Source organism: Fusarium tjaetaba, assembly GCF_013396195.1.
Source record: "Fusarium tjaetaba strain NRRL 66243 chromosome Unknown NRRL66243_c0000159, whole genome shotgun sequence".
NCBI classification, from domain to species: Eukaryota; Fungi; Ascomycota; class Sordariomycetes; order Hypocreales; family Nectriaceae; genus Fusarium; species Fusarium tjaetaba.
In genome coordinates this window covers 77277-89916 of record NW_023501355.1, presented here as the reverse complement: position 1 = coordinate 89916, position 12640 = coordinate 77277, and the positions used below count along the sequence as shown (strand labels likewise).

At 47.9% G+C, this 12640-nt stretch overlaps 6 protein-coding genes across 6 annotated transcripts; 4 read left to right on the top strand and 2 right to left on the bottom strand.

Moving 5' to 3' along the window:
* Positions 1-282: 282 nt before the first annotated feature.
* FTJAE_7837 (cytochrome b-large subunit) lies at positions 283-969 on the top strand (the record flags this gene model as incomplete). The annotated part of the gene is made up of 3 exons (XM_037354591.1): positions 283-319; positions 378-456; positions 519-969. The coding sequence occupies 3 exons, from the start codon at positions 283-285 to the stop codon at positions 967-969; spliced, it is 567 nt and encodes a 188-aa protein (XP_037205093.1).
* Positions 970-1344: 375 nt separating this feature from the next.
* Positions 1345-2507, bottom strand: FTJAE_7836 (protocatechuate 3 4-dioxygenase beta subunit; the record flags this gene model as incomplete). Its single annotated transcript, XM_037354590.1, has 2 exons — positions 1345-2081; positions 2132-2507. 2 exons carry the CDS (start codon positions 2505-2507, stop codon positions 1345-1347), a joined length of 1113 nt encoding a protein of 370 aa, XP_037205092.1.
* Positions 2508-5180: 2673 nt separating this feature from the next.
* Positions 5181-6715, top strand: FTJAE_7835 (uncharacterized protein; the record flags this gene model as incomplete). Its single annotated transcript, XM_037354589.1, has 5 exons — positions 5181-5437; positions 5486-5507; positions 5556-5872; positions 5922-6305; positions 6355-6715. 5 exons carry the CDS (start codon positions 5181-5183, stop codon positions 6713-6715), a joined length of 1341 nt encoding a protein of 446 aa, XP_037205091.1.
* A 1462-nt stretch (positions 6716-8177) lies between these two features.
* FTJAE_7834 (uncharacterized protein) lies at positions 8178-8516 on the top strand (the record flags this gene model as incomplete). The annotated part of the gene is made up of 1 exon (XM_037354588.1): positions 8178-8516. The coding sequence occupies one exon, from the start codon at positions 8178-8180 to the stop codon at positions 8514-8516; it is 339 nt and encodes a 112-aa protein (XP_037205090.1).
* A 1423-nt stretch (positions 8517-9939) lies between these two features.
* On the top strand, positions 9940-10458 carry FTJAE_7833 (uncharacterized protein; the record flags this gene model as incomplete). The annotated part of the gene is made up of 1 exon (XM_037354587.1): positions 9940-10458. One exon carries the CDS (start codon positions 9940-9942, stop codon positions 10456-10458), a length of 519 nt encoding a protein of 172 aa, XP_037205089.1.
* Positions 10459-11245: 787 nt separating this feature from the next.
* FTJAE_7832 (uncharacterized protein) lies at positions 11246-12358 on the bottom strand (the record flags this gene model as incomplete). The annotated part of the gene is made up of 2 exons (XM_037354586.1): positions 11246-11652; positions 11707-12358. 2 exons carry the CDS (start codon positions 12356-12358, stop codon positions 11246-11248), a joined length of 1059 nt encoding a protein of 352 aa, XP_037205088.1.
* Positions 12359-12640: the final 282 nt, after the last annotated feature.

Here is a 12640-nt window from a genome sequence, read left to right as displayed (position 1 = left end):
ATATTTCTTTCTTTAACTACTGACCATGATCTGAGCAAGTGTCCGGTATAGTCGGTGTTCTTCATCCGGTATCTTACATCCGGCAGGTCGCACAACAAACACCGGTGTTCTCGGCAGATTGATGTCGGAAGAAGTCAAAGACGCGAAAAGCGAGAATCACGTGTGAATACAAAAGAGAATTGTGCTTTTATAGATCGGATCTTGTCTCTCCGACCTTCATGTAAGGCATAATTGACTCTCTGAACGTACTCTGGGGTTGACATTTGTCACTGATTAGACACAATGAGCATACAGCGACTTGGCCTTGATGCCATGAGAGGTAAAACAATTCAATTTACAAATATAATTGCAATAGTCTTACTGATTCCTCTCAATAGGCATCGGACGACCAAGAGCCTTCTTCAATAAGGGCATCCCGAAGTTGGCTGCGGCCCGTCTGTTGTCCCAGCAAGCAAGGTGAGTTCCCATTTTCAACACCCTTGTGGTTGCTCTCTAACTCCCTTATGATCTTCTTCTAGAGAACGCCCAGCGATTGTTCACCTGAACCAGAAACAAGGCCACGACATTCTCGTCAAACAACGCCTCAACCGTCCCGTCACTCCAAACCTCACAATCTATAAAGTCGGACAAATCTGGTTTAGTGCATCAGCATGGACTCGAATAACAGGCCTCGCTGTAGGGGGTACAGCTTACCTGACTCTTTGCGCCCATGCCGTGGCTCCTTACCTTGGAATGGGATTTGACTCTGCTGCTTTGGTATCGGCTTTCGGCGCACTGCCTTTCGCTATCAAGGCCGCAATCAAATTTGGCCTATTGGGGTTTCCGTTTACATATCATTTTGTCAATGGTATTAGACACTTGGTGTTTGATCTGGGATTTGGATATAAGAAGGCTCAGTTTAAGAAGTCAGAGGCAGCTACGTGGATACTGAGTATTCTTGGTGGTCTTGTCTTGGCCTTCTGGATCTAGATGTTCAGATATTCCACCGTCGACGATCAATTAGGCGTCCATTTATTGCCAATTGCATTGTAGAACTATTCCCATTTCATCATCCATTGATCTGGTGTTTTAAGTGGCATGAAACTTGATCAACAAAACGTTTTCTTTCTATAGTAAAGCTATAAACAGTTATGCAAAATTGGATATAGACAATAAACTTAGTTCCAGACCAAGCAGGCACTTCTCCAACAAATCGCAAATCGCTTGCCCAGACTCATCACAGTGACTCCCGACTTCCCAGAGTCATCGGGAAAACCGGGTAGAACGGCCGGTTACACTATTCTAGTATCCACATCCATGGATCCAACCAGTGGTATCCCGGATTTAATTCACCGTAGGATTGTTTTACTCGTCAATCTTGGCCGGAGGTGTACCTCCAGGAGCAGCACCAGAAGGAGGAGATCCGCCCATACCGCCGCCGGAGTTCTCGTTGGCAACACCTCCCTCCTTGTAGTAGTAGGCAGCAGGAGACACAGAGCTGGACTGGGTGGAGTTGATGCCGAAAGCGAGCCAAGCAAAAAGACCGTCACTGATGCTGTCACCGAGAAGAGTGTACTCCATGACCGGGTCGACACCATCGGTATTTGTCTCTTCGCTCAGAATACCATCATCTGCGTTGAGGGTGAGTTCCTGGGTGTTGGAAGCATAAGGCTCGAGTGTTTCGACTTGGGAGATGAGGTCTTGGTCGAAGAAGGCTTGTCCAACGTGGCTGGCATAGTTATCTCGGCCCAGGGTCTGGTTGGCGAGGAGAGTCGCGTTGGTATGAACCATGACGTGGATATGAGTAGCACGGCTGGTGTAGTGGCCAGGGAAGATAGACTCGAACTGAGCAACTCCATCAGAGTCGGTCTTCTGAATGCCTCGAAGCCAAGTCTGGTCAATGTTGGACTCATCAGAGCTATCACCATTGCCGTTAGCAACAATACCAGAATACACGCCAGTGGAGTTGCAGTGCCACATCTCCAGGTAAACATCGGGAACAGGGTCGCAGGTTTCGACGTCGATGACCTGGTAGTCGAGGACGATGTTAAGACCCTCTTGATCCTCAATGATGTTCTCACGAACGTATTCACCGGCCACGTCTGTATTGTTTTAGCTAAAGTCCCTGAAACAGGAGACAGAAATTACTTACAGTAAGGACCCTGAGTGACTTCGGGAGTCAAAACACAAGAGTTGATGCTGGCAAACAGGACCGAAGGGGCAGTGCAAGGGCTGAAGCCTTGAGAAGTCTTGTTATGAGAAGTGTTCAAGACGGTATCAGCATCACGCTTCTTCAAGCTCCGCTTCTGGCGAGCCTTGTTGACCTGGGCCGAACGACGGGCGATGTTGCGGGCCTCAACACCACGAGCTCGAAGCTTGGAGGCGCAGTGGGCGAGGGAAGATCGCTTGACAGAGCTGAGAAACTCACGGCGTTCAGCGGCTTCGTGAGCAATATCATGTCCTGGATGGGCCGAGGCGATACTAGCCGCAAGGGCAAAGGTGGTGAGAAGGCTCTTGAAAGAAGGCATAGTGATGGTTTAATGATAGTTGGTACTGTTTAGAGAACGATCTGGAAGAGACTGATGCGAGGGATGAGGATATCGAGATTGCGATTCAATTGCAGAAACTCATTCTTTATATCTATCGTGAAGCTGGAATTCCACCGCCTCTCAGCCTCAACAACAACCCACATACCGAGTGGCACTGAGGCTGCATATTCGCATTGTCGAGAGGCGCATGGACACGCTGTGACGCGTTAATATTACGGAAAATGTCCAAACGGTCGATTTCTCCGAATAAAGGTGCCAAGCCAAGAATGAAGCATAGACGGCACCTAAAAAGCACTGCCGAGGTCTAGTTTAGGGCCAGCCTATAGCGGAGAATGTAAAACGAGTCAGGCAAAGGAGTGACGACGATTGGCTCGCGAACGCGCAGGTCAAGCAAGGGAGTCCCGTGTTGTGGGGGTTTTGGTCGGGAGGTGGGAGGTGTGAGCCCACATCACGAGAGATCTTCACCATGTCATCTTGAAAATCGAGATAGGGAAATGCGTGTGCATGTTCCGTATTTGAAATTGGTTTCTATCATTGGTTGGATGTTTGAAGAGCGTGTTCAAGCTTATACTAGAGTTGACGTAGTGGCTTTCTAGACCGATGGTGCACGTTTCATGAGTACAAGCAGATAATAGGTAGACCGAGACAGGTTCCAACAGCTTCATCGATTCATGTTCAAGCTCAAGCTTTTACATCTAACCCCCTTCAGAACTTTATCATAGTAGTCAAGAGCAGTCGAAACAATTTCCGTAGCTTCCTGGGTCGTTTTCCCGACCTATCACTAGATAAATCAAGAAGACATAACAGTCATAGTCTCGCATTATAGGATGTTGCTTTACTTGCTCAGATACTCTTGCCGCTTCATGCGACTGTCATTGGCAAGCTCGAGGTGCCTGTCGAGATATCTCGCAATTGAACGGAACGCTCTTCCCATGCTATGAGACGCACGATAAATGACTGTCGTGGCCGTTTTATATTGTATCAAGGCCAACTGCAAAAGACCAACCCACCAACGGCACTAGCTTTTGTAGTTATCTATTAGTAAAGAATAATAATTGTAGGATTTGCCATCAATGCTCGAGACCTTTGAAGCTGTCGAGCCCTTGAGAAGTGAGCGCCCTCCAGGGTAGCTTTGACTGAAGCCGGAGTTGCGTGAATGATGATGTGCTGTCCATTCATATTCCTATAGTTGCGTCATTCCCCTCTCTTTTGCTGACCTCGATTACAACGCTAAGACACAAGGATGGTCAAGAACTTTGAGATGGCAGATAGGGCTGCCATAAACTCAATTCACTTGACTTACCGGGGCCCTATACATGCGTAGAATGGCCAGGACAAGTCAAACGGATATACACTTACTTGCCATGCTTGTCGGATTTCATTCTAGAAGAGCCTTCTTGTGCAGCATCCCGCAAGAACCAACGCCAAAGCACAATCCCATTCATCGACTACTGCACTAGAACTTTCCAGATGCGGCTTCTTGGACGCTTTCCTACAGACGATTCTTGCATCCTGCACCGCTTCAGTTCTAGCCCAAAACCACGAATGAGCCGCATTCTAGTCCGTCATTCATTACCCGCTTGTTGGGCCTTATCCGAGCTGTTGGCTCGTCTAGCCATGGTCTTGCCGAGAACGTGTTGTGGCGCTTGAGTTGTCCCAGCGTGCCGGTCCGCCATCACATTGGTACATAAGATTAGGGCGGTGTCTTTATGCATTTTATGCTCAAAGTCAAGCGTGTTTCTGCGGGATTAATCGTCGATTGGATGATAAGATGCAGGGGTAGCGATACGAACGGGGAACACCATCCTTTGTGTATCACCATCGCCAACAAACAACCTTGCTACTAACCAACCCAACAAATGGCCTGAATCTCGGGGTAGTATTGGATGTCCCACTGACCAGCCGATGCATTCCAGAAGAACAGTTTCTCGTCGCACAGCTTTAACTTTGCGTTCACAATCCGCAAATGGGATTTGTTATCTCTGAGTAGGTAACTTACCTTATCGCAAGCCACCAATTGTGTTGCCGGTTACGCGGGGGAGCGACCCAAAAAACGCCGAACTATGGAATGGTGGCTTCTTGGCCTTTTTTGGGGTACATGTACAGTAGCATTTTGTTCATCGGACCCCAGACATTATTGCTTGTGCTAATTTGCGACGAGGCAAGGGAGGCTGTCAGCTGTGCATGATCCCCTCTCCGCTCCCACGAGGCTCGGACCCGTCTTGAGAGTGAGACACTTCGGTTAGAGAAGATGGCAAATTAAGACCGTATTCGCGGACGTGACTAGAGAGTTCTCAGTAAAGCGGATGGAGCTATTATGAAGCCGCGTCTCGAAAATACCCGCACCATCTGAAGCGGATCTATAGCCGAGTCCCTAGAAATCAGATCTATTGTTACGAAGCGAGGCCAAAGTTGATGGTGCCTGATAAAGTTTGGGGCTACGAGACTAGCGCATCTGCAGACCTCAGATCACTTTGGGCCTAGAACTAGGTAGTCAAAGCCCAATATGTGATTACACATGGGAGAGACATGGCTTGCTCAGATTCCTCTTAAAGCCGCGTCTCCATCCCCGTTCCGCGCTCGATCTGCGACTCTCCATCTTTTGCTTCCCGTGTGTTTTCCCCTATCGAATATCTAGACTACTGCGTCAAAATGGCCATTAACGAAGTCGACAAGTATCTGTGGCTGGCATACTGCAAGGCTGTGCAGAATGCTGTCGGTGGTCTACCTGGACACAAGCCTGCTTTGTTTTTCACAAAGCATGCGCAAAAGGCACCAGTCGCGTCACAAGATATTGACGCGGCCTATACGAACTATGGAATCAACAACATCATCAACAATTTCTTACAGACAAATGACCTCTTCTATGATCCGGCTCATCACAAAACTTACACCCAATGTTTGCTAGAGTAAGCACATCGTCCACATACAGTGCGCATGTAATTGACCAAGACTAGATATCTGTTGACAGTCAAGATTGTACGTGAATCACATGTGCCATAAATTACTTTCTCTAACAAGTCACAGGGCGAGGGTGATCAAGTCCGTGTAACAATGATGGGCCGAACCTTGGCGAGTGCACTTGACCAGGCCTTGCGCGAGAGAGATCGTGCCCTGGAGACTTTTGAAAAAGAAGAAGGCTACGGCCTCACGGGCGAACAAGACTTTTCTCAGTGGTGGCCATCGCATGCTCCTGCATACTCGGCAGCCAAGCAAAAAGTCGAGGCCGCGGCCAAAGACTACCAAGCCACCCTCCTCAACATAGGCGGACCAACTGCTAGTTCACTAGCTAGGGATTTCAACCGAATCGTCAAGGCCCTGATCGGTGGGCAGTCAGTCGAAGGGTGAGACATCATCTTCCGAAGCATTTTGCCCGATTCCTAACCTTGATAGCATCACGATGCCTGCTTGTCACGCCTCAGCTGAAATCACCCGTGAGCTCCTCGAGAGAGACAGGACACCGCACGCTATCACATATGTCCCCGAATGGATGTCTCTTCAGTACACTGCCCAAGTTGAACACTGGATGAACGGTGTTGGCGACGGTGACTCTTCTACTCAGATCAACGTTGCTGATGGTAGAGAGGTCAACGAATCCGACTTTGGTCATGCGTCCACAGACGGATTCTCATATGGGCCGTGGCTGTCTTTCTCTACCGGTAAAGGAAGTGCCAATGGGAAGGGTGTGTCTTTTGGTTCTATGGACACTGATACCAACCTCGACGTCCAATTCTCGTATGATGAAATTCAAACCATCTGTGTTCCAGCTGGTGATTGGTAAGTCCCACCTATCCAGCAAGATTTGCATATGCTAACATTATTCTAGGAACGTTCCCAGCCCGGGACGACGCTATCAGTTATCAGACACGGCCTCTGAAGAGTCCCGCAACCTTGCCTTCCCAGACTATCTCGTTGTTGTGAGGAACCTCGGCTTCAAGGTCTACATCCGAGATTGGAAGGTTGCGGGACAGATCGACAGCTTGTTTGAAGAAGCCAAGTCTTCTGGTGGCTCTGTCAGAGTTTTCGGTATCCCTGCTACGCCGGATGGCAGCCCGGATAAGGCCACTGAGGAGAATGCCCATGTCGCTGAGTGGGATCTCGGCGCTGGCATGCTTTCAATCAGACCGACTACCGATGCCGGATTTGCTTCTGTTGTGGCTCTTGTTGGTGAGCTGAACATCAGTTGACTCGTGTCGGGGCGAGTGTAGTCTTTGTTTGCTGTTGTCTGAATTGTTTTACAATCGTTTAGTCACTCAACAATGAAATGCATTTGTCCTGGATATCCATAGAATTACACCAGTATTGCTGGCAAAGTTTCAAGCCCTCTTTCAGAGAGCAAGTATACTACAAGAGATAAGATATATATATACTTTCTTAAAAGCTTATTATAGTTAATAATTAATAAATGTCTAAAGTGTCTTATCTGAGCCTATGCAAGGCCCCCTCACTCGCAAAAGGCATTGTGATTTACAACATCAGAGACGCAACGATGATATATATTAAAAGACAAAAAAGACATCGACAACGGCAGGATTCGAACCTGCGCTCCCGAAGGAAACAGCTTACGAGAGAATTCGAGGCTGTCGCGATAACCACTCCGCCACGTTGCCTAGACCGGATTGATGCTATTCCCGTCGCAAAGACCTGCCATCACAGCGCGAGGTCTCCGGGGGTATACTGGAATTAACAGATAAAGTATCATTTGTTGAGTAAAGTCGTCCATGCCGAGATTAGAGTCGTTTTATCTACCGTTTAACGACGATGTTTATGTTTAGTAGTATCCGGATCTACCAACGCGAGATCAGGCGATAGGCTGAATTTGGTGCCTATTAATAGAAACGTACGTTGTTATCATTTGGTCAAACAGCCCGGAATTGCTGATCTCATTGTTTGATTACCATGAAGGCACCGAGAAGTTATCTGACTGTTGGTGGTGGGAAAGAAAGCTTCATTTAATGGTCTCTGGACCTTCGCCTGCATGATGGACGTGCTTGATGCGCATGAGCAGACTCGGTGGCCTAAACGGGGACCTCTTTGTGTTGTCTGCCCAAACTTTACAAATATTGGTGGTGGTGATGATAATGACTGGACACCACCTCAGAGAATGGCGGAGGCGTCCTGGTATGCGCTAGTCTGAAAGAAAATACATGAACACTGCATTTGTTTGTCTATAGACATACCATTTTGGGCAGAGGCCGTTGGTACAACAAAGGGCCAAGTTGAACCAGCTGACTCTCTTCCATTCAGAGAGGAGCGTCCAATTCTGGAAACATAGAACGTCATTTTTAGAAATGAATCCGGTTGGCGTGCCGGGGTTTCATGACCACAATATTATTATTAGCCACATGGTGGCTATTGCACTGCGTTTGTCAACAGGGAGATAACAAAGGCCAAAAAGAACAAACCTGCTCAAAAGTTTGGATAAAGCATGTCTGCCACACATTGAGTCGGTTGTTTGTTTGAACAGTGAGCTGGTGTAAGATCGAGCTCGGAATATATTCATTACCTGAAGCTCAATCGTGTAAGCTGGAGATCAATACTTAAACCAAATGCAATCCCAACTGCTGCCACATATCATCACAACAACTCTAATCAACTAATCAACAAACAACCACAATCAACTACTCATACACCAAGACATCAATCAACATGTCCACTTCCCAAGATATCAACAATTCCCAATCACCTTCAACCCCTCGACTTTCAATGGACGATCCCCAGAACACCCAGAAAGCAGCTAATGGAGACATCAAGAAGGATGAAAATCTTGTTGTCAAGGACGACGTCAAGAAGCACACTGTCAAGGAATCTATCAAGGCCTTTCTGAAAAGGAAACAAGATCAGAGAAAACTCCGAAAGATTAAAAATGTGCGCAAAAAACTTGTGAAAGCCGGTCATGCTTATGGGAAGGCTCTTGACACTATGGACGCCAATGAGACAATTGAGTATTTAGAATCAGTTTGGGGTGAGATTGGTCTTCTCGGATGAAGACTTTTGAGTGTTGGCGGAGGTGGTTCCCACCCAAGGTTTCGGGCGTGTCCTGTCATGTATTTTGGAAGAAATCCACCAGGAAAACTTATATAGTGGCTTATTTAGATCTTAGTTCTCTGTACCAAGATATGCAAATGATGGCATTGATTGTTATGGATGAATGTGAATCTTGTCAATCTCATCTTATTATACACTGATATCAAGGAATTCCACATAAAAAACAGACTTCTAATGTGCTACGTAGGTATCTTTGGCCACTCACCCCGAAGTTACTTAGTACCATGTCGTGAACAACACTACAGCGCAGAATCATGCGCACTGGCGCAGTAGTTCAACCACTTCGCATGGTTCTGACCGGTTCTGATCATCTAAAACGGCGGACCATATGTAAGCAAATAAATGACTACACTATCATTATAGCAGTAATTTGGCCCATTGAGCCATGATTGGCTGCCATCTGTGTTCCGTGAAACAGAATCAATCATCTGCCCAGCGCTTGGACTCAAGAAAAAAGCAAAAAGAACAACGCCAAACACTCCCCATTCAGGTTTCCGCGTTTTACCGTTGCTACTTATGGCAGGGGTTTGTATCTTGGGTATATTTTGATATATTATACTTGAAACCTGGCAGTAAACCTCACCAATCAGAAGTACTAACAACCGGCAGCCTAACAAGCCCAGAGATGACTTTACTACCTTGCCGTCCATTCGCCGTCAAGAGTGACGTCTGGCGACCTACCGTAGCCTTGGGGCTTTGGTATTGTCGTTAGCTCATGCGTAGAAGAAAACGATAGACTACCGTTCTCACCACCGCCTCTCTGACTTGTCACTTGGCTGCCTGCGCGGTAATCCCCGTGATAATCAGCCACCCAGCAACCTCTGTGAGCAACCCAGGGCAAGAATACATGTTTTTCAACCACAAAAAAGCCTCAAGTACTTCATGACGAACATGGTAAGCATAGAGAAAGAGGTAGGATTTGCCATCGTTGAACCCTGGATCGAAATTACCATATCCTACACTGCAGAGAGGTGATATCCATCCATTCTGACAACGTGGCAGTGGCTTATGCGATGGACATGGGATAGTTTCACCGTTTTATCTGGAGAGTTTCCAAGTGAAGCCATGATACTAATTGCTGTATTTATTTCTTTGTCCTTCGGCCACACCGGCTGAGCTTCACGCCAAAGCTAAAGAGACGAAACTGCGCTTAGAGCTGTATTGTAAGGAGCACTTAGCTACGAATTGCCGGTCACTGGATGGCTAAAATGACTGTAATCTGCACTCTGAAGATAATTTAAGGATCAGATCCCCTTCGCCAGTCTCTTCTCATCAATCTCGACCCAGCCGGCATAGTATTCTATCCCAAGAAAACAACAACACTACAAAATCGTCATACACACAACAAGAACTACCCACCACAATGTCAGGAGCTGAAGCCGCGATCCCCATCGCCTGGGAGGTGTTCAAATTGGCCAAAGCTCTGGTAGACATCGGGCTCTCTGCTAGCGACTTGAAGCAGGATGCCCAGGCGTGCGCAAGACTAGTTGAGCAAACCACGCATGACCTTCAATATGCCAAGAAGCTGAGAACATCTCTTTTCACTTTGGGTTCCGAGCACGATGGCACTCTGGCCTGGATCAACGGCACAGTCGACAGAACGGAAGCGGCCCTCAAGGAATACTCCAACAACGTGCCCAGAGAAGACACCAAAAAGGCAACTCTGGGCGCCCTCGCACAAAAGCTGCAAGATCAGAAGAAATGGGAGGAGTGGGGTAAGACTCTTGGAGCCAGTCATTCCTCTCTCGTCGCCGCGATCAATGTCATGCACCAAATTCAGCCGAGAAACGCGGCTGAGGTGGCCAAGGAAAAGAAAGATCCGGTACGGGCTTGCAGCATGCCTCCCAGAAGCTTGAAGCCCAAAGCAAAGGAGCTCCCGTGAATGGGCGTCGCTTTAGAGAGGTTGGGGGGTTGTCGGCCCAGGATGAACCTGGGTGTTTGGTCAGTTGTCATGTGTTTTGGTCTGATGAAGCTTCTGTTTTCCCTCCCTTTCCCGTCAATGGAGGTCCTGGTCTTGGTGTATGTCACACAGGACGGGAAGAGTTTCAGATGGTATTGCAGCGTTGACGGAGGAGGTGGAGTCATTTACGGATACTGTAATTTATCGAATATGTTTTGCGACCGCAATCAGCATACACAAATGTTGCCGATAATTGAGCGCGCGTTTCAAAGTCCTTCATCTTAAGCCCAGCCCCCTCGCTTGTACGACACTCACAGAGCTTGGTACAACACGTCTTTGCCACATGACAGTTGCCAACGGCAACTAACACGTAACAACGCCAGCTAAGGCATGCAAATTAAACCGTACGCTGTTGCATGAAGGAGGTGCGTGGCGTACAGCTCCTTGACTCCGTGTCCAGTCAAAGGCTGCAGGCGGTAATGCTTGCTCCAAGTCTTTGGCGACTGCTCTCCATGCTACTTGACACGCGGAAACGAGTGGATTTTTTGTTACACTTCAATTCTTTTACAAAGGGGATAAATTGGTTCTCAAATAAAACGCCAAATACACACTGTTGCATCAGATATCACAAGTACTAAGTTCTCTGTGGTAATATAAGCTCTCGGTTTTGGCCACGCCTCCACTAAGCTCTCTCTGCAGCAATTAAAGCTCGAAACTCCTCACGCGTCTAGAGTCGGCCTCTATAGTTAGGTTTAGGACATAGCAGAATCTAACGCTCCAGGATGCGAGCCCCCGGGGGGCCGTTGTACACGGTAGCAGGCCTGGTCCATTTGACCTGGCCATTCCACATGAACCTGATCCTAGGAGCAACGAGGCGACCTTGGTCTAAATCCCAGTTGGCTTCCCACACAGAGGGTTGCCCGAAGAAGATAAGAGCACAGTTTGCTGCGATACCGAATATGCCTGTCAAAATCCTTTCCAAGTCAGCAGCCGAACGGCCACGAGCATCTAGGAGCTCCACATTCAGGGCGTCGGCGACTTCAGAAACCATAGGGCGAATCCTCTCTTGCCGCGGGTCATTTTTATCGAGACCGGTCGCGGGTTGGTATATCATTCTGTACCGACCCATGAGCATCATAAACAGAATCTCTCTCCAGACCGAGATACAGTCCTCCCCTGAGATTATGTCAGTAAAGTCCACCGCAGCAGCGATATTAATATTAAACTTACTGTGAGCGAATTGTCGCTCAGGGATGAACTGAAGGCATGTTGAGACTTCAGGCGGCAACAGACATTCTTCAACATCGCAGTCTGGATCCATTCGTCTGTAGAGCAGTCGGACGAGAAAGTTCCATATGGCGTAGTATCGAGTATCTCGATCGCATATCAACTCTGACCACGTGTCACCTTCGGGAGGATTACCGGCAAGGCGGACTAGTTCATCGTCATTGAATAAGGATCTCTCGATGGTTGGCACTGACACGGTATAGACATTTCCGTGGCCATAAATAAGATTACTGCAAAAGTTTTCGACCAAGCACTCGAATCCAACATTCTGGTCGATTTCTTTGGGGCCCCAGACAGGTATGATACGGTGAGCCAACTCCCTGTGTGGCTCGGTAATAGGATTTGGATTCATCGGACTGCGGATAACCTGGCTCTCTGGGACTTGCTGAGGAGCCGGAGCATTCGTAGCTGCAGTTTTCTGTTCGGCAGAGGTTTCAGCAACATCGGGGTTGCGACTTTTGCTTAGCCAGGAGAAGAAAGAAGCTCCACGTACAGTCCCCCGCAAAGCTAGAACGATGATTGCGACGACGAGGGAAATCGTGCAGACCCCAACAGCCCAGCCGATAAAGAACGACTCAACGAACGAATAACTCATAGCTGTAGGGACACCTGATGGGATATCTCAGTATGAATTGAATGGAGTTGCTCCTGCGGTTGAAAAAAGATGAAAGAAGAGGAGAGTTGAGAAACCCAAGTGAAGAGAGGGATGGGCGGTCGTAAATGGAACTGACATTTGGGTACTCAAGTCCGGCTTAAGGGACCAACAACAATATCCCACTAGCTAGCTCAAGAATGATTACCCCGTGCCTGAGCAAACTTGTTTTGGTCAAAGGAGTCGTCTCAGTTGGTGGAGCAATGTGGCTGGCTTGGCGTGAGC